General features: G+C 39.1%; 2 protein-coding genes across 7 annotated transcripts in view; one reads left to right on the top strand and one right to left on the bottom strand.

The window, feature by feature from the left end:
- The window catches only part of WDR19 (WD repeat domain 19), an 84,419-nt gene extending 77,924 nt beyond the window's left edge, over window positions 1–6,495 (top strand). For all 4 annotated transcript variants that reach the window (XM_029234599.1, XM_029234598.1, XM_029234601.1 and 1 more), the window contains one exon: window positions 6,181–6,495. The gene's annotated coding sequence lies outside the window, so the exon portion shown is untranslated. The remainder of the gene's footprint in view (window positions 1–6,180) is intronic.
- Window positions 6,496–7,966: 1,471 nt separating this feature from the next.
- Window positions 7,967–21,553, bottom strand: part of RFC1 (replication factor C subunit 1) — an 83,108-nt gene continuing 69,521 nt past the window's right edge. Inside the window, exons 18-25 of one of the 3 annotated variants that reach the window (XM_029234604.1) lie at window positions 17,516–17,611; window positions 17,295–17,393; window positions 15,946–16,100; window positions 15,702–15,819; window positions 13,365–13,510; window positions 11,831–12,044; window positions 10,548–10,676; window positions 7,967–9,524 (exon numbers count right to left, since the gene is read on the bottom strand). In XM_029234604.1, the coding sequence (XP_029090437.1) occupies window positions 9,447–9,524; window positions 10,548–10,676; window positions 11,831–12,044; window positions 13,365–13,510; window positions 15,702–15,819; window positions 15,946–16,100; window positions 17,295–17,393; window positions 17,516–17,611 (1,035 nt within the window). In that variant the 3' untranslated portion in view covers window positions 7,967–9,446. Of the gene's footprint in view, window positions 9,525–10,547; window positions 10,740–11,830; window positions 12,045–13,364; window positions 13,511–15,701; window positions 15,820–15,945; window positions 16,101–17,294; window positions 17,394–17,515; window positions 17,612–21,553 lie in introns of all 3 variants that reach the window. The other 2 variants (XM_029234602.1, XM_029234603.1) reach the window with 2 other exon arrangements.

Raw genomic sequence — 21,553 nt, 5'->3', positions numbered from 1 at the left:
TCATTTTATTATTACTTTTATTACTTTCTGTGTCTAAGAAAATTTTTGCCTACTCAAAAGTCAGGAGCATATTTCACCTATGTTTTCTTCTAGAAGCTCTGGGTCTGTGATCCATCTTGAAGTTATTTTTGTTTACAGTGTGAGGTGGGGATTGAGATTCTTTTCCCTCTCAAGTAGATATCCAGTCTTCCAACACCATTTGTTGGAAAGTCTTTCCTTTCCTCATTGAACTTGCTTTCATGCCTTTGTTGAAAATCAGCTGGGTTTTAAATATGGGTCTACTTCTGGACCCTCTCTTCTTTTCCATTGCTCTATTTGTCCCCTATTTTTATACTATACTGTCTTCATTACTGTGACGTTATAGTGTATCTTAAAGCCAGGTATTGTGGATCCTACAACTTTGTCATTTTTTTCCAAGACTGTTTTTTTGGGTTTTTTTGGTTTTTTTTTTTTTTGGTACGCGGGCCTCTCACTGTTGTGGCCTCTCCCGTTGTGGAGCACAGGCTCCGGACGCGCAGGCCCAGTGGCCATGGCTCACGAGCCCAGCCGATCCGTGGCACGTGGGATCTTCCCGGACCGGGACACAAACCTGTGTCCCCTGCATCGGCAGGTGGACTCTCAACCACTGCGCCACCAGGGAAGCCCCCACCAAGGCTGTTTTGACTACCCTTACTTCTCTCCATTTCTCTCTAAAATTTTAGAATCAGCTTGTCAAATTCTGTTTTAAAATCTTACTCAAATTACGATTGGGATATGTTTATTTTTCTGTTGCCACATAACATATTATCACATATTTAGCATCTTAAAACAATATACATTTAATATTTCACAACTTTTTTTGAGGTATAATTATCACCTTGTATTAGTTTTAGGTGTACAACATAATGATTTGATATATGTTTATACTGTGAAATGATTACCACAGTAATTTAGTTAACATCCATCACCACACAGTTACAATTTTTTTTTTAATTGAGAACTTTTAACACCTATTCTCTTAGCAACTTCCAAGTATACAGCGTTGTTAACTATGATCGCCATGCTGTATATTACATCCCCAGGACTTACTTGTAACTGGAATTTTATACCTATCAACCACCTTCATTCTGCCCACCCCCACCCTCTGGCAACCAACAAATTGTTCTGTATCTATGAGTTCAGTGGGGGTTTTTTTAAAATTAAACATGTGAGATCATACAGTATCTGTCTTTCTCTTATTTCATTTAGCAAAATGTCCTCAAGGTCCATCCATGTTGTTGCAAATGGCAGTATTTCCTTCTTCTTTATATGTATATACACATGTATACATATGTAGCACATATTCTTTATCCAGTGCCATTTTCTTTATCCAGTATTAGTGAACACTTAGGTCATTTCCATGTCTTGGCTATTGTAAATAATGCTGTAATGAACACTGGGGTGCAGATACCTTTTCAAGATAGCGATTTTGTTTCCTTCAGATAAATACACAGAAGTAGAATTGCTGGAACATATGGTAGTTCTGTTTTTAACTTTTTGAGGAATCTCTAGTGTTTTCCATAATGGCTGCATCAATTTACATGCCCACCAACAGTGCACGATGGATACCTTTTCTCCATATCCTTGCCAAGACTTGTTATTTCTTGTCATTTTGACAGTTGCCATTCTAACAGGTGTGAGGTGATATCTCATCGTGGTTTTGATCTGCATTTCCCTGATTTGTGATGCTGAGCACCTTTTCATTTATGTATTGACCATATGTATGTTTTCTTTGGAAAAATGTCTATTCAGAGCATTTGCCCATTTTTTTGATTGGATTTTTTTTTCTATTGAGTTGTATGAGTTCTTTATATATTTTGTATATTAACCCAAATTATCAGATATATGATTTGCAAATATTTCTCCCATTCCATAGGTTGCCTTTTCATTTTGTTGATGGAAGCTTTTTAGATTGATGTAGTCTTATTTATATTTGCTTTGTTGCCTTTGCTTTTGGTGTCACATACAAAAATACATTGCCAAGACCAATGTCAAGGAGCTTACTCCCTATGGTTTCGTCTAAGAGTTTTTTGTTGTCAGGCCTTATGTTCAAGACTTTAATCCATTTTGAGTTAATTTTTGTGTATGGTGTAAGATAGTGATCCAGTTTCATTCTTTTGCATGTGGCTGTCCAGTTTCCCCAACACCATTTATTTAAGAGACTGCCTTTCCCCATTGTATATTCTTGGCTTCTTTGTCATAAATTGACCATATATGCACAGGTTTATTTCTGGGCTCTCTGTTCTGTTTCATTAATCTGTGTGTCTGTTTTTATACCGATACCATACTGTTTTGATTACTATAGCTGCATAATATAGTTTGAAATCAGGAAGTGTGGTGCTTCCAGCTTTGTTCTTTCTCAACATTGCTTTTTGGCTGTCCAGTGTCTTTGTCGTTCCATACAAACATGAGGATTGTTTGTTCTATTTCTGTGAAAAATGCCATTGGAAATTGATAGGAATTGCATTGAATCTGTAGATTGCTTTGGGTAGTGTGGACACTATAACAATATTAATTCTTCCAATCCATAAGCATAGAAAATCTTTCCATTTATTTATATCTTCAGTTTCTTTCATCAGTGTCTTATAATTTTTCAGTGCACAAGTCTTTCACCTCCTTGGTTAAATTCATTCCTAGGTATTGTATTCTTTTTGATGCAATTGTAAATAAGATTGTTTTCTTAATTTCTCTTTCTGATAGTTGATTATTAGATACAACAGATTTTTGTATATTGATTTTGTATTCTGCAATTTTGCTGAATTTATTATGCTAACAGCTTTTTTGGTGGTCTTCAGGGTTCCCTATATATGTCATCTGCAAATAGTGACAGTTTAACTTACTCCTTTCCTATCTGAATGCCTTTTATCTCTTTTTCTTGCCTAAAGGCAAGAGTGACATCCTTGTCTTATTCCTGATCTTTGAGGAAAAGCTTTCAGCTTTTCACCATTGAGTGTGATAGCTGTGGGTCTGTCCTATATGGCCTTTATGATGTTGAGGTGTGTACCCACTTTTGTGAAAGTTTTTATCATGAGCAGAGGTTGAATTTTGTCAGATGCTTTTTCTGTATCAAGATGATCATATGATTTTTATCCTTCATTTTGTTAATGTGGTGTATCATCTTGATTTTCTGGATGTTGGACTATCCTTGCATTCCTCCAATAAATCCCACTTGATTGTGGTGTGTGATTCCTTTAATGTATTATTGAATTCAGTTTGCTAATATTTTGTTGAGGGTTTTTGCAACTATGTTCATCAGAGATATTGGCCTGTAATTTTCTTTCTTGTAGTTCCTTTGTCTGGTTTTGGTATCAGAGTAATGCTGGCCTCATGGAATGAGTTTGGAAGTGTTTCCTCTTCTATTTTTTGGAAAAGTTTGAGAATTGGTATTAACCAGTGAAGCCATCTGGTCCTGGATTTTTGTTTGTCAGGTTGTTTTTGATTACTGATTCAATCTCCTTGATAGTAATTGGCCTAATTTTCTATTTCTTCATGATTCAGTATTAGAAGGTTGTATGTTTCTAGCAATTTATCCATTTCTTCTAGGTTGTCCATTTTGCTGGCATTATAGTATTTCATAGTAGTCTCTTTTGTATTTCTGTGGTATCGAATGTAATATCTCCTCTTTCATTTCTGATTTTGAGTCCCCTATTTTTCTTGGTGATTCTAGCTAAAGGTTTGTCTATTTATCTGTCTTTTGGGCAAAAGAAAAAAATAGCTATTAGTTTCATTGAACTTTTCTATTGTCTTTTTAGTCTCCATTTCATTTATTTCTGCTCTTTTGAGATTTCCTTCCTTAACTCTGGGCTTAGCTTGTTCTTTTTCTAGTTCCTTAAGGTGTGAAGTTAGGCTATTTGAGATCTTTCTTGTTTCTTAATGCAGGTGTTTATTGTTATGAGCTTCCTTCTTAGAAACTGTTTTTGTTGCATCCCATAAGATTTGGTATGCTGTATAGCTGTCCCTCAGTATTCGTGGGGGATTGGTTCCAGGATCCCTAGTGGATACCAACATCCACGGATGCTCAAGTCCCTTATATATAATGGTGTAGTATTTGAATATAACCTATGCACATCTTCCCGTATACTTTAAATCATCTGTAGATTACTTATATTACCTAATGTAAATGCTATGTAAATAGTTGCCAACATGTAGCAAATTCAAGTTTTGCTTTTTGGAACTTCCTGGTACTTTTTTTTTTTTCCTGAATCTTTTGACCCATGGTTGGTTGGATCTGTGGATATGGAACCCACAGATATGGAGGGCCAACTCTATTTACATTTTCATGTCTCAGGTATTTTATTTCTCTTTTGATTTCTTCTTTGACCCAGCAGTTGTTGAGCAACATGTTTGAATGTCCATGTATTTGTGAATTTTCCAGTTTTCTTCTTGTAACTGATTTGTAGTTTCATACTTTTGTGGTCAGAAAAGATGCTTGATATGATTTCAGTCTTCTAAATTTATTAAGACTTGTTTTGTGGCCTTACATATGATCTATCCTGGAGAAATGTTCCATGTGTGCTTGAGAAGAATGTGTATTCTCCTGCTTTGGGATGGAATGTTCTGTAAATGCGTTAAGTCCATCTGGTCTAATGTCATTTAAGACCAATGTTTCCTTATTGGTTTTCTGGCAAATGAAAATCTATTCACTGATGAAAGTGGGGTAATGAAGTCCCCTCCTATTATTGTATTGCTCTTTCTCCCTTTAGATATGTTAATATTTGCTTATATTTAGGTGCTGCTAATGTAAATAATAAATATCTACAAATGTTATATCCTCTTGTGGATTGATGCCTTTATCATTATATAATGGCCTTCTTTGTCCCTTCTTACAGTCTTCGTTTTAAAATCTATTTTGTCTAAGTGTAGCTACTCCAGCTTTCTTTTGGTTTCCATTAGCATGGAATATCTTTTTCCATTCCTTCACTTTCGGTCTGTGTGTCCTTAAAGCTGAGTGAGTCTCTTGCAGGCAGCATATAGATGGGTCTTGGTTTTTATCCATTCTGTCTTTTGATCAGAGAATTTATAAATTATATTTAAAGTAGTTATTGATAGATAGGGACTTGCTGCCATTTTGTTCATTGTTTTCTGGCTGTTTTGTAATTCCTTTGTTCCTTCTTTTCTTGATCCTTTTTCTCCTTTTGTGATCTGACAATTTTCTGTAGTCATATGCTTAGATTCCTTTTTGTCTACCATAGGTTTTGCTTTGTGGATACCATGAGACTTACATAAAATACAACAGTCTGTTTGAAGTTGATAACAACTTAAGTTCAAATGCATTTTTACTCTCACCATCCACATTGTTTGTGATGTCACAATTTATATCTTATCTTGTGTATCCATTAACAAATTATTATTTTTACTATTTTGTCTTTTAACTTTCACACTAGGTTTATAAGTACTTACCGTTACAACATTAGATTATTCTGAATTTATATATTTACCTTTACCTTTGAGATTTACAATTTCATATATTTTCGTATTATTAATGAGTGTCCTTGTGTTTCAGCTTAAAGAAGTCCCTTTAACATTTCTTGTAAGGCCAGTCTAGTGGTGATGAACCTCTTTAGCTTTTCCTTGCCTGGAAAACTTGCTCGCTCCTTCAATTTTGAAGGATGGCTTTCCCAGGTAGAATATTCTTGGTTGGCAGTTTTATTCTTTCAGCACTTTGACTGTATCAGGCCACTCTCTTCTAGCCTGCAAAGTTGCTGCCAAAAGAATCTGCTGACAGTCTTATTGGGGGGGGGGGGTTCCCCTGTACATAAGTTGTTTTCTTTTGCTGCTTTTTAAATTGTCTTCTTGTCTTTAACTTCTGGAAGTTTAATTATAACTTGTCTTGGTCTGGGCCTCTTTGGGTTGAGTTGCTGAGCACTAACTAACTTTGCACTTTCTCATTCTTCTCAGTAAGGTGGCTGTTATCATCCTCACTTTATAACAGAGGTTCAGCAGCTTTGCCCATACAGTTCTAGTCAGTTGAAAAGCCAGGACTGACACTCGATTACAGACTGGGAATTTCTTACTTGAACGTAGTGATCCTGCTCCACATTCCAGAAATGAGCAAAATAATCTTCTTTATTATGCTTGGCTTTATTACTAAATGCTAGTAGTTACTTGAAACCCTTCTAAAAGCATATGGGGTTTTGTTTTTTTTTATTTTGTCCTTTCTAGGTATTATGGTCCTGAGAAGATACCATTTTTCCACAGGAGGCTGTGTTTCTACCCCTGACAGATTTCAAGATGGTCCTTCCCGAATACAGAAAAAACAAGGTCACCTCTGCAGGTCACCACTTTCAACTTCTGCAGAGTGGGAAACAGTGACATAGAACATGCTGTTCATACTTTGTATATTTCCTCTTCTGAGTCTTACATATTCTATGCTCTATACTGTTAATAGTAACCTATGACATAACTGTAAATATTCAGCTTTTTGATATCTTTTCTATTTTGAAATACCTCCTTTAAAATAAACTTATTGATTAGATATTTGTAATGTTTTCCCAGATTTAAAGACAGCAAAAGAAATAAAGGACGGTAGCTTTAAACCATACTGTGAAGTTTGGGCAGCACAGATATTAACAGTGTTAAAAAGTTTGAAGTGAGAGGCTTACACAAATCAAGGCTATTTAGTAGAATCAGTCTGAGAATAAAAACGTCAAAAATCAGTAAAATCAGCATTTTTAAAGAATGAAACTATAAGCTCATGTTTCTTGAGTCATTATGCTACATAGTATGGAATTCCTGTCACAGAATTAAATCATTTGACTTCCCCTGAAGACGTACATTATTCAGAATCTTCCCCAAGGTGGATGGAGGGTTCCTTTCCCATGTCACACACACCCAATACTATACATATCAGTATATGCTTCCTTGCTATCCAAAGCCAAAGTATCAAAGTCTGAGCAGCTGACAGAATCATGTAGCCTAACTCTGAATGTATCAGATGATATGATTTTACAGTATAGCCACCAGCATTCTGAGCATTACAGAGGTACCTACGAGCCTAGGGTAGAACCCAAAGTGCCAGTAAAGTTTTACAGCATCCAGGTATCCATATGCATGCCTCCAGCTTTATGCTTTTCCTTCCCAAAGGCTGGCTAGAGGCTCTGGCCTTCCTAAGTGATACAAGTCATTATCATTAACCCCACCCGTGGTCCCTTTGTTTTGTGTTATCACTTGAGGGATGTTGTAAGGTTACAGGAATAATAAGAGCCATAGGCACTTGGGATCTGTAAGGGTAAGCACATTATATTTTGGGAGTTAGTTATGGGCCTCAGACATTCACTAATGAGCATAATTGTACCAGAACTTATTTAGGAAGATACTCCTCCTAGTACACATAACTATGTGCTCCTTATTAATAACTTCAAGAGGCCCAATAATGTTGCTGTAAATAATACACTGACAAAACTTAAAAAATGAAGGATGAAGTAGTATTAGTAACAAAGTAGTAGTTAGTTATAGACTACCAAATGGCCAAGACTCAATGGATCGCAAAGAAAGCAAGTATACAGTTTTATGCTGCAAGGATGATGTGTGGCATCCAGTGGCTCTAATAAGGATTTACTGGTTGCTCCAAATCATAATGAACAAGTAAAGGACACTATCTGTTGTTCTGGCTGCAAGGAGATAATAGTCCCTTTCCTGGAAAGCACAGAGCAAGTAGGCAGATATGACTTGCATATCAAAAAGCAATAGAAATGGAAAAATATGCGTAAGAAATTTATGCTCACCCTGCTGGTGAGATGAGGCAGTCGTCAATCAAGAAAATCTTCACTGGGCTTCCCTGGTGGCGCAGTGGTTGAGAATCTGCCTGCTAATGCAGAGGACACAGGTTCAAGCCCTGGTCTGGGAGGATCCCATATGCCGCGGAGCATCTGGGCCCGTGAGCCACAACTACTGAGCCTGCGCGTCTGGAACGTGTGCTCCGCAACAAGAAAGGCTGCGATAGTGAGAGGCCTGCGCACTGCGATGAAGAGTGGCCGCCGCTTGCCATAACTAGAGAAAGCCCTCGCACAGAAATGAAGACCCAACACAGCAAAAATTAATTAATTAATTTAAAAGAAAATCTTCACTGAAGCAGAAGTTTCAAGCAGGGCTTTTAACAAAGAGAGGGGCGTGGTTTAGTAGGCAAAGGCTTAAGGCAATATTTTATTCCCATAATGAACTTAATCTACATGAAAGACATTTTTCACACTGGTAAATACATTTTAAATGTCTCAAGAACTTCGTCTGGCCTCCCAAACAAGACTATCAGTTCCTTAAAGGCAGGGAACAGAATCCTGATTTTACATTCCTTTTAGCACATACCTTGCAGAAGTAGCACATACCCTTGAGCATTTACTAACAAGATTTTAAAAACTGCTAGACACCCAAATTCCAGACTAGTTCCACAGCCTCAGGCCCGTCAACAAGCACAGTTACAGGTATAATCTAAAGTTCCAGTAGGGTTTGTGGAATCTGTCAGGACAGAACTGGATCCCTCAGGGACAAAGTAAACAAAAGCCAGTGTTCATTTAGTCCCAAACCAGAGTGAGGACAAGAGTTTGACCCAGCCTAGGCCCTACTGGTTTTAAACTAATGAGTTGAAACTCGGGAAGGCTAGGAATGTCTGACAATCTTTCTGCAGCCACAATACCCTCCAATAATAACAAAGAGCCCTCTCCACGAAATTCTGTTCACAGCAGAGGTGTGGTTGACACACATAGGGGTAATGAACTTGGGAATTAGAGTTCTGACTCTTCAACTGCCAAAGTTATGTTTCACAGAACAGGTCAGTAGGAATATAGTTAGCTTTTGTATCCAATCATTTGCAAATTAATAAGGAAAAAACATACCAACATAGTATCCTACTGTACAAGATGACAATCTTAAGAATTTGTACATGTATCATGTGAAACATTTTTATTTCTAATTTCTATTTTGCAAGATATTTGACAATGTACAAAGAATACCCAGTTCTAGGTGGTGACTGTTTTGTATTTTATTTACAAAATTTCTCCACATAATAGTAACTACCTACCTCTTTTTTAAAAATCGGCATTGGTCCTATAATGGCCATTAGGATAAATTCTTCAGCCTACAAAAGCTGCCTTAGTACCTCTGTTCCCAGACATATTACTGTTAACTAAAAATCTGACTCCAAAGCCCACATGTAGTTTCTAATTCTGAATATACAGTCATTTTGAAGTACAATCTCATTAGATTGACAGGGGACTGTGGAGGACCCAAGCAGTGCTATCAACCTCTATAAGAGGTGTACATCAGCCTACTGTTTACATCCTTCTAGCTGTACCACCGTTTATTTGTAATGGGACCATGAGGTTGCCCCATTACACTAAAACATGGTTCCTTTGGAAAAACAAGGCATTCTCTAAGACCAGCTAGACTGGTCAGCAGGTTGAGTAAAAAGTAGCGGTCAGCAGTGAAAAATGGTTTTATTTCTTTGAACTTTTTCCTTTTCCTTTTCTGGACTCTTTTTCTGATTTTGAAGTCTTTGAAGATTTTGTCTTTTTCTGTTGGGAGGGAAAGATGCACAAAATAGTTAGTAGCTGTGTTTATGAGTAAATGAAGTAAAGTTCATCTCTACAAGAAAGCAAATCTTTACCTGCAACTTAATAAAGAAGAAAGGTTGCAAACACCTAGATCTTGAACTACAGCTACCCTCGATGAGCTTACTAATAACAACTGGCTAGCTGTAGCTTTGAACTACTGAAAAGCTATTTAGACTCTAGAACTAGGATATGTTCCCCAGAACACCGATATATTTAGGAAAGACAAAATAAGCAAGATATAATTTACACACATGGTAATGTTTTCATGAAGAATTTCCTTTTCTTTCAGTTTCAGATTAGAGATCCAAACACACTCAGTTTGAGCAGGGGAGGGAGTAGACTTCTTATGTCTACACAAGACTAGAGAGCCACACTGGAGAAGGCCACTATTCCCACCCCCGCACATACAAAACAGAATCGAGGAGCAAGAATGATAAACACACACACACTAAGGACAGAAGAGGATACAAACTAGATTCCTTTGCCTCAGCCAATGGTAAACAGGGGGCTGATACCATAAATAACTTTAATCTTTCCTAGCAAAAGATGAGGATGTTTTGCTCTGGGAAACTTCTATGGGCAGTTCAACAGCTATAGCAAAAAATAAATAACAGAAAGGAGAAATGGTTTCATTAAAAATGCTTTTCTTGATTATGCTATGAATATGTGTCTGTGGGTAAAGCACACGCCAGTGGCAAATAAAAAAAATAGTCCTTTTTCCAACACAGCATATGACCATCAATATGATGGCCTATTTTTTTGCTGTCTGGCTCTTCCACTGTTATAAGAAGTTGACTGTTTATAAAAATGAAATCTGCACCTTCTTCACCCTCGGAACTGTGATGAACAAAACAAAAAGTATTTTCAGCTTCCTCTGTTACTTGCTAAACAGGCTCTGAATAATTTCAAAAGGCAAGTTATACACAAGATAAGCTATTTTGAGGGAGTATCATAGCTTCTCCTATTTGCAGATGAAAATACTACCTTGATCATAGCATCAGTTTCCAAAGTGTCCTGGTCTTTCTCATCAGATTGAGAGTCATCTTCATTTAACTCTTCATTGTATTCAGCATCCAGCGCTGGGCCTGTGCTGTGTCTGTGTGTCTTTACTGCCTGGAGTGAATACGGAATAAGGTGGACTTCCTTATTGTACGCTCTTGTGAAGGCTGCTTTCACCTACACAAAAGGAATAGAGGGAGGTTTTTAAAACTCTAACTGCCAAACAACCCCTTTAAACTCTGTAGGCCTAGAGGCTCTGGGAGACCCTAGGAGCCCTTTGAAATTGTTTGTAAAATATGTATGCATGTACATGTAAGTATATCTATATGCATTTTCCTATGGAGAAGTGCCATATTTTTCATGACATTCTTAATAGAGCCATGACTCAAAAAATAAGAATCAGTATTTGGGAACATTAGGCAGATTTTTAAAAGTCACTTTATGTCATCAATTTTTTTCTATTCAGTGTTCCCTGCAGTTCTACAAAGTGACAAAAGCAAAGCTAGTCAGTGAACCAATAAATCAAAAAAGGCTTCCAATAAAGTACAAGTTAAAGCTGTCCCTTAATTACCATAAAATAGTAACTTGAAAAGCCTTAACCTCAAGCTTCTAAACCTAACTGTAGAATTAGTCCACAAATTCTAACAACGAATGTCTCTTGTGAGAATTTACCTATAGTCATACCCGTAGTCAGGTCAAAACTCTAGCGAAGACAAGCCCCAGAGAACATGTCTTCTAGAACAGCACCAAGTAAACAAGCACAAGGGTGACATATTAGATACCACAAACTCATGTTACGTCACTTTAGTTTTTTCATGTTCACTATATAAAGTAGGGGGATACATCATTACATAATAGATTGTCCAACTGTAATAAATACACTAAAACACAGATTAGGCAGACTAAGTCTAAAAATGCTCAGCCAGTAAACACTTCTTTTCATAATGCATTCCCACCACCTCACTTTTACTTCCCCAGGCTCATCTGCCTATCCTTGTAAGGAATACATCTACATTTGCTCCTCAGATTTCACACCTTGCTTTTCCATGCGGGATAAGGCAAAGATAAAACTATAAATTCTAAAAGTCAAATCCCAAAGTCTACTCTTAATATTGTACTCAAATAGTATCTTTGGAAAGCACAGACCGTAAGTAAAAAGCATTTAAGAAAAGAAATTAAACTTTTAAAAGCATCTAAAACATCTCTGAAGTACTCCTAGTACACGGTAATTACAAAATGATGGAGAACCAGTGGGGTACACAATTTACCTTGGGATCCAGCTTGGAGAAGGGACTAGGTCTGTCTCCCCAGCTGCTAATTTCCATGATATTCTCAAAGTCTTCTTTCATCAAATAATACGCGTCCATAAGAGCAACAACATCCTGTACTCCTTCTATCCCTTGTGAGGTCAAGGGCTGTACAAGTGCATCCCTTATATGTGACAGATAATCCACGTTTACAGTCCTTTTGCTGGAGTAAGTTCTTAAACCAAAACAAAAGATACACTGTAATCCATGGCAAACTACGACCAACTCATAGTTTGCTGGAGTTTAATTCACTTTTAATAATGTTAATGTATCTACACAAATATGGTGGAAACATCAAAGAGGCACACCCCAGGGCAAAGTGATACGTCACCTTGAAAAAGTGGTGGGCAGGGAATAGGAAAGGAGCTGAAAGACAGGCCTTCAGCTTGAGCAATGAGAAGAGCAGGGGAGAAGAGCCCTTTCAAGCTTCTAGAGGCCACCTGTATCTCTTAGCTCATGGTCCCTTTGTCCATGTTCAAAGCAAGCAGTGGGAGCGCAACATCTTCACATCTCTCTGACTGATGCTGCTGCCTACCTCCACCACTCCTTTTTTTTTTCTTTTTGTAAAAACACTTATGATTACATTGGGCCCATCAGATAATCCAGGGTAATCTTCCCATCTCAAGACGGGAATAAATTTGTGTTGTTTTAAGCCGGTAAGTTTTGGTAATTTGCTATAGCAGCAATAGAAAACTAACATGGGGTGGCAAAAAAATGACCCACACCATAAACTATGAAGAGGGATCATAGTAGGAAGAAGAATTCTACAGAAACAGAAGAAAGGAACATCTCAGTTCAGTTTTAAACAAAAGGTTAGACTAATATTAATATTCTTTCCAGGGACCAGAAAGGAAAATAAGATTGCTTAAGTAGTTCTTCATGGTTAAAAATGAATCCCTAAAGTTCACTTAATATTTGTATGCAAGCACATTTCTAAGTTTCTAAACTGTAAAATATTTAACCAAATAAGAATTTTTGAACGCCCTTAAACTTCTCCAAGGACATTGGTTTTCATTCATCTGAGTATCCACCTTCTGTAATACACTAAACTGTATCCCCCTGTCCCAAATGACTAGGTCAGTTTACTATTAGGATAGGAGGCAAAAACTAGTTCATTTATTTAAATAGTTCCCTTTTTCCTATTAATTTATTTGGAGGCCAATATATTATGTATGCCTACTAGTAATAGGCATAGTCACAATAACAATAAATAATAGCACTACCTCAGATTTATATAGCTTTAAAACTTATCTTAACATTATGGCACATCTACCATCTGGCTTTATTCTCCAAAGTATCCTTTTAAGTAATAAAACGAGTGTCATACCAGTTACAGATAATAAAACTCAGGGCCGTGAACTTATCCATGTTCACTTATCTAGTTAGTAATGAAATCAAAACTAAAACACAAATCTTTGTGACTCATGCTATCCTTATTAAAGGCTAGATATACTACCCTGATAAAATGCCACACATAGAGTAATACCCCGCTTACCTGAGACTCATATGCAAAGCTAGGTCCTGAACAATACGATCATGTTTGCCCATAGATGAGTGCTTCCCCAACCAACTTGGGAAGGTAGGAAACTGGGTCATGTACCCCCTCATTAACTCTCCAGGAAGAACACTGGCATAAATGGCCTGAAAAAATTAATTGCAGTCCACAAGTTAAATTCAGTACTGAGTTAAGTTGCTTCTTTAGCAGCTGTTGGCTTCCAAGCAGTCTCCAGAAAATGCAGTAACATTGCTCCCGGTACCTAATTCCAAGATAGGCCCCTTCCCTCTCTCCCTCATCTGTTGGTATGGGAAACTTCAACTTGAGAAAACAATTAATTGCAGTAAATGCCTTGGTCCAAAACATGTTATGGCCCTCACAGATCATCTAGCCAACACAGACTCCTCAGCCAACTGATCTCCACATACACCAGTAACCTCACAATGCCAGTGTTATAGAAAAAACTGTTTAAGAGGAATATGATTGTCTTCAACATAAGATATCAATAAACCAGGTGGATCAAAGCATGGAAAATCTAATAATTAGAGAATTAAGTAAACTGACACTTGAGAAAAGTTTTTTTTAAAGGTATCCTTGGATATCGTCTATATCCAGGGCTTTTACCTTTTTTTATATATAAATTTATTTATTTTTGGCTGTGTTAGGTCTTCATTGTGGGCTTTCTCTAGTTGCGGTAAGTGTGGGCTACTCTGCAGTGCACGGGCTTCTCATTGCGGCAGCTCCTCTTGTTGTGGAGCACGGGCTCTAGGTGTGCAGGCTTCAGTAGCTGTGGCATGCAGGCTCAGTAATTGTGGCTCATGGGCTCTAGAGCACAGGCTCAGTAGTTGTGGTGAACAGGCTTAGGTGCTCCGTGGCATGTGGTATCTTCCCGGACCAGGGCTCGAACCCGTGTCCCCTGCATTGGCAGGCGGATTCTTAACCACTGTGCCACCAAACAAGTCCCAGCGTTTTTACTTTTTTAAAGGTTGGAATTATACATAGATCTTGGGTCCTGCTTTGTTCTAATAATATTCTCTCATAAGTATTTTTTATATTAGATCATCTTTACAAGTAATTTTAAAGGCTGCATAATGTTCCATCAGGGGTCCCCAATCCCTGAGCCACACACCGGTATCGGTAGGAACCGGGCTGCACAGCAGGAGGTGAGCGGCGGGCAAGCGAGCGAAGCTTCATCTGTATTTACAGCCGCTCCCCATCGCTCGCATTACTGCCTGAGCTCCACCTCCTGTCAGATCAGTGGTGGCATTAGATTCTCATAGGAGCGTGAACCCTACTGTGAACTGTGCACGTGAGGGATCTAGGTTATGCACTCCTTATGAGAATCTAATGCCTGATGATCTGAGGTGGAGCTGAGGCGGTCCCATCACCCCCAGATGGGACTGTCTAGTTGCAGGAAAACAAGCTCAGGGCTCCCACTGATTCTGCATTATGGTGAGTTGTATAATTATTCCATTATATATTACAATGTAACAATAATAGAAATAAAGTGCACAATAAATGTAATGTGCTTGAATCATGCCAAAACCATCCCCCCGCTACCATCCGTGGAAAAACTGTCTTCCATGAAACTGGTCCCTGGTGCCAAAAAGGTTGGGGACCCCTGCTTTAGGAAGTAGTTTTGCACATTAAGCTCTTCCTGTGTTTAACATTATTTCTTCAGGATAAATTCTCATAGGTATAATTATTAGGTACAAAAAAAAATGAACACTTTTAAAACATAAGAGAAAGGAATCTTTAAAAGAAGAGTAGACCTCCAGAAGTCCCTTGCTTGTTAGGTCAATATTACATAAATATGCAAAACTCAAGAATAAATAACCAGTCTTAATTATGAAAGTTTGCAAAACTCTGTTTTGAGTAAAAGATATCAACCTAAATAAAGTACTCAATACAAAGCTGCCTCTGTAGCAAGTAAGAATAAAGAAAATCAGAATTCATATATCAGAAAAATGGCTGCGAACCTGCCCTGGTTGCATTTCTTCAGGGATGAGCTACTTAGTAACAATCTGGGAGAGCCAAGAATGACAAAAAAGAAATGGATTCTTAAGGTAAAAGAGAGCAAATTAAACTTTTGACTTACATCTTAGTTATGACCACAATCCGACATTCCTAGTTCCATATGTCCATTTACATTAAAAACAAGAGTAGATTAAGAAATAGATAACAGTGACCACAAGGTACTTTAATCTATAACAGATTATATTTTTTGCCATTAAGAGACATAATGTTTATCTGGTATTTCAAATAATTACAGGAGCTAAAAGCTATTTTGTTCTAACTAACGCAGGGTCTGCACTTTAAGGAAAGCCCTATGCTTACCTGTGTGGGCAGAAGACTCCAGTTTTGCTTATTCCGGATCTGACGGTCCACTAGGTCACCGTCAGATATGCTGTCTGCTGCTCTGCTTAAAAGCATCAAGTGCTTTTTCATGTCACCCCTGCAGGAATAAACCAGTCCGAATTACACCACTGTCCACACTCCACACCCCTCCCTCCCAGGTATCTGGCCTTCGTAGGGCTTGGAGGGGTACTAATTCTACCCCTCATTAGCTCTGAACACTCACCCTGCGGCTACAGGCTTCACATGTATGTAGTTCTCCTGGACAAAGAGGGGTGCTATTGAATAATCATGAAAAAAGAGATCTAATTTGTCCACAAGTGACATATGAGCAGTCTCCTCTCCAGTTACAAACACTTTCCGGGCAACATCAAATGGGCCCTAAAAAGAGAGAGGGACATACCTAGTAGAATGACCAATAACCAAAACACTAACAACACCAAATGCTAGCTAAGACGTGGAGAAACAGAAACTCTCTTTCACTGCTGGTAGGAGTGCAAGATGGTACAGTCACTTTGGAAGACAGATCAGTAGTTTCTTATAAAACTAAATATATTCTTAACATACCATCCAGCAACTCCGCTCCTTGGTATTTACCCAAGTGAACTGAAAACATATCCACATAAAAAGAAATGACTTACAAAGCCATGAAAAGATATGGAGAAACCTTAAACGTATATTACTAAGTGAAAGAAGTCAATCTGAAAAGATGACATACTATACGACTCCAACTATATGACATTCTGAAAAAGGTGAAACTATGGAGACAGTAAAAAGATTAGTGGTTACCAGGGGCTGGGGGAAGGGAGGGATGAACAGGCAAAGCAAAGAGCATTTTTGGGGCAGTGAAAGTATTCTGTATGATACTACAATGGTGGATAAAGGCCACTACATATTTGTCAAAACCCACAGAATGTACACCACCAAGACCAAACCCTAATGTTAAACTATGGACTGTGGGTGATAATGGTGTGTCAGTGTAGGTCATTAATTGTAACAAATGTGCCGCTCTGGTGGTGGGTGTTGACAGTGGGGGACATTATACAGGGGGACATGCAGGCAATCTCGATTTTGCTGTGAACCTAAAATGGCTCTGAAAATGTTTACTGATTTTTTAAAAAGAGGAAGGGAGGGGAAAAATACTGTTTAGTCATTGCTCTAACTGTAATAATAAATTCTGACTGGTGACTAGGTGAAACAACACAGAGATAATTGATACAGACCTGTAGTTGCAGAGAGGTCATTTAAACTATAAGCCAACTGAAACAAGATTATTCTGAACAGTTCCAAAACCATTCAAAACATGAAATCCATATATAAGGGACTCAAGAAAGGCCATTTCATAACTACTGAGGCATAAAACTTCCCTTTCTCAAAATTTACAATTACATTGACAGTCCAGTAAGGAAAAATTCATTTGAATTAGAAACACTTTTAGCAGCTGTCCATATCTCTTACTATAAAGATCCATAGGTTCCACAGGTGTCTCAAGGAACTATAATAACTATTTCAATTAAATTAATACTAACAGGAAAAGAAGTGCTTTGGCACTTAAGAAGTGGAAATTTATTTTACCAATTTGATATCCTTTTTGGCTCTAAGAGAATCAGCCTTAGCCTGGTCATAGGTTAGTGCTTTACTTCGTGCACACCACATACTCAGATTGTGTAAAACCTGAAAGAATCACAAGTAAGACACTGTTAAGACAGGAAAATACTGCCACTCCCCATCCCCAAAACACTGAAGGCATCCATTCAAAATCATCATCAATGTTATATAAAATATATCTCATTTACCTGTCTGATATCTTGATTGGCTCCCAAAATTATTTCATTCATAGCTGGAGGGGGGATCTTTAAACCCTCTTTAAATGCAATAGACATCATAGCACCCTGAAATTGACAAAGGGGAATGAATCTTCACTCATTTTTTTAAATTCATATAATCAGATTTTTAAAAAATATTTATCAGGTACCTTTAAAAACTGACCCAGAAAACACGGAAAAAATAAAATGACACTTTCCCAAAGAATATTATAAGTTTCAGTCTCCAGGCTTTGAAGACTGGAGATCTTATGGGGCATTTTTCTACAAAGCTTTCATCTGAAAAGATTTCCGCTTTATGATGAGGTTCTGCCGACACTTCCAATCTTCTAGGAGCTTGTAAAATTGTGGAACTGAAGAGCCGTCGTGGATCTTGGATATTACCTTTCCCAAACCTCATATATCCCAGAAATCATATTTTCACTCACAGAAAGATAGACAAGATGAAAAGGCAGAGGGCTATATACCAGATGAAGAAACAAGATAAAACCCCAGAAAAGCAACTAAATGAAGTGGACATAGGCAACCTTCCGGAAAAAGAATTCAGAATAATGATAGTGAAGATGATTCAGGACCCTGGGAAAAGAACAGAGGCAAAGATCGAGAAGATGCAAGAAATGTTTAGCAAAGATCTAGAAGAATTAAAGAACAAACAAACAGAGATGAACAATACAGTAACTGAAATGAAAACTACACTAGAGGGCTTCCCTGGTGGCGCAGTGGTTGAGAGTCCACCTGCCGACGCAGGAGACGCGGGTTCGTGCCTCGGTCTGGGAAGATCCCACATGCCGCGGAGCGGCTGGGCCCGTAAGCCATGGCCACTGAGCCTGCGCGTCTGGAGCCTGTGCTCCACAATGGGAGAGGCCACAACAGTGAGAGGCCCGCGTACCGCAAAAAAACAAAAACCTACACTAGAAGGAATCAATAGCAGAATAACTGAAGCAGAAGAACGGATAAGTGACCTGGAAGACAGAATGGTGGAATTCACTGCTGTGGAACAGAATAAAGACAAAAGAATGAAAAGAAATGAAGACAGCCTAAGAGACCTCTGGGACAACATTAAATGCAACAACATTTGCATTATATGGGTCCCAGAAGGAGAAGAGAGACAGAAAGGACCAGAGAAAATATTTGAAGAGATTATAGTCGAAAACTTCCCTAACATGGAAAAGGAAATAGCCACCCAAGTCCAGGAAGCACAGCAAATACCATACGGGATAAACCCAAGGAAAAACATGCCAAGACACATAATAATCAAACTGGCAAAAATTAAAGACAAAGAAAAATTATTCAAAGCAGCAAGGGAAAATCGACAAATAACATACAAGGGAACTCCCATAAGGTTAACAGCTGATTTCTCAGCAGAAACTCTACAAGCCAGAAGGGAGTGGCATGATATACTTAAAGTGATGAAAGGGAAGAAACTTCAACCTAGATTACTCTACCCAGCAAGGATCTCATGGAGATCCTTGAGATGGAGAAATCTCGATGGAGAAATCAAAAGCTTTACAGACAAGCAAAACCTAAGACAATTCAGCACCACCAAACCAGCTCTACAACAAACGCTAAAGGAACTTCTCTAAGTGAGAAACACAAGAGAAGAAAAGGACCTACAAAGACAAACCCAAAACAATTAAGAAAATGGTAATAGGAACATACATATTGATAATTACCTTAAACGTGAGTGGATTAAATGCTCCAACCAAAAGACACATGCTCGCTGAATGGATACAAAAACAAGACCCATATACATGCTGTCTACAAGAGACCCACTTCAGACCTAGGGACACATTCAGACTGAAAGTGAGGGGATGGAAAAAGATAGTCCATGCAAATGAAAATCAAAAGAAAGCTGGAGTAACAATACTCATATCAGATAACATAGACTGCAAAATAAAGAACATGACAAGAAACAAATAAGGACACTACATAATGATCAAGGGATCAATCCAAGAAGAAGATATAAAAATTATAAATATATAAGCAACCAACATAGGAGCACGTCAATACATAAGGCAACTGCTAAGAGCTATAAAAGAGGAAATCGACAGTAACACAATAATACTGGGGGACTTTAACACCTCACTTACACCAATGGACAGATCATCCAAAATGAAAATAAATAAGGAAACAGAAGCTTTAAAAGACACAATAGACCAGATAGATTTAATTGATATTTATAGGACATTCCATCCAAAAACAGCAGACTACACTTTCTTCTCAACTGTGCATGGAACATTCTCCAGGCTAGCTGACATCTTGGGTCACAAATCAAGCCTCAGTAAATTTAAGAAAATTGAAATCATATCAAGCATCTTTTCTGACCACAACGCTATGAGATTAACAACCAAGAGATCACTGAAGAAAACAAAGAGGAAATCAAAAAATACCTACAGACAAATGACAATGAAAACATGACGATCCAAAACCTATGGGATGCAGCAAAAGCAGTTCTAAGAGGGAAGTTTATAACCATGCAAGCCTACCTCAAGAAACAAGAAAAATCTCAAATAAACAATCTAACCTTACACCTCAAGGAACTAGAGAAAGAAGAACAAACGAAACCCAAAGTTAGCAGAAGGAAAGAAATCATAAAGATCAGAGCAGAAATAAATGAAACAGAAACAAGGAAAACAATAGCAAAGATCAATAAAACTAAAAGCTGGTTTTTTGAGAAGATAAACAAAATTGATAAACAATTAGCCAGGCTCATCAAGAAAAAGAAGGAGAGGACTCAAATCAATAAAATTAGAAATGGACGAGGGGAAGACGGTGGAAGAGTAAGACGCACAGATCACCTTCCTCCCCACAGATACACCAGAAATACATCTACACGTGGAACAACGCCTACAGAACACCTACTGAACGCTGGCAGAAGACCTCAGACCTCCCAAAAGGCAAGAAACTCCCCACGTACCTGGGTAGGGCAAAAGAAAAAAGAATAAACAGAGACAAAAGAATAGGGACAGGACCTGCACCAGTGGGAGGGAGCTGTGAAGGAGGAAAGGTTACCACACACTAGGAAGCCCCTTCGCGGGCGGAGGCTGCAGGTGGCAGAGGGGGGGAGCTTCGGAGCCACGGAGGAGAGCACAGCCACAGGGGTGCGGAGGGCAAAGCAGGGAGATTCCCGCACAGAGGATCGGTGCCGACCAGCACTCGCCAGCCCGAGAGGCTTGTCTGCTCACCCAGCGGGGCAGGCAGGGCTGGGAGCTGAGGCTCGGGCTTGGGTCAGAGCGCAGAGAGAGGACTGGGGCTGGCGGCGTGAACACAGCCTGCAGGGGGTTAGTGCACCACGGCTAGCTGGGAGGAAGTCCGGGGAAATGTCTGGACCTGCCGAAGAGGCAAGAGACTTTTTCTTCCCTCTTTGTTTCCTGGTGCGCAAGGAGAGGGGATTAAGAGCACTGAGCGCTGCTTAAAGGAGCTCCAGAGACGGGCGTGAGCCACGGCCGCGGCTAACAGCGCGGACCCCAGAGACGGGCATGAGACCCTAAGGCTGCTGCTGCCGCCACCAAGAAGCCTCTGTGCGAGCACAGGTCACTCTCCACACCTCCCTTCCAGGGAGCCTGTGCAGCCCCCCACTGCCAGGGTCCCGGGATCCAGAGACAACTTCCCCGGGAGAATGCACGGTGCGCCTCAGGCTGGTGCAACGTCCTGCTGGCCTCTGCCGACGCAGTCTCGCCCCACATCCGCACCCCTCCCTCCCCCCGGACTGAGTGAGCCAAAGCCCCCGAAGCAGCTGCTCTTTAACCCAGTCCTGTCTGAGCGGAAGAACAGACGCCCTCCAGCGACCTACACGCAGAGGCAGGGCCAAATCCAAAGCTGAGCCCCTGGGAGCTGTGAGAACAAAGAAGAGAAAGGGAAATCTCTCCCAGCAGCCTCAGGAGCAGCGGATTAAAACTCCACAATCAACTTGATGTACCCTGCATCTGTGGAATACATGAATAGAAAACGAATCATCCCAAACTGAGGAGGTAGACTTTGAGGGCACGATTTATGATTTTTTCCCCTTTT

The sequence above is a fragment of the Monodon monoceros genome, unplaced genomic scaffold (assembly GCF_005190385.1).
Source record: "Monodon monoceros isolate NGI ecotype Baffin Bay Population unplaced genomic scaffold, NGI_Narwhal_1 Super_Scaffold_20, whole genome shotgun sequence".
In the NCBI taxonomy this organism is placed as follows: Eukaryota; Metazoa; Chordata; class Mammalia; order Artiodactyla; family Monodontidae; genus Monodon; species Monodon monoceros.
This window is presented reverse-complemented; position numbering and strand designations above follow the sequence as displayed.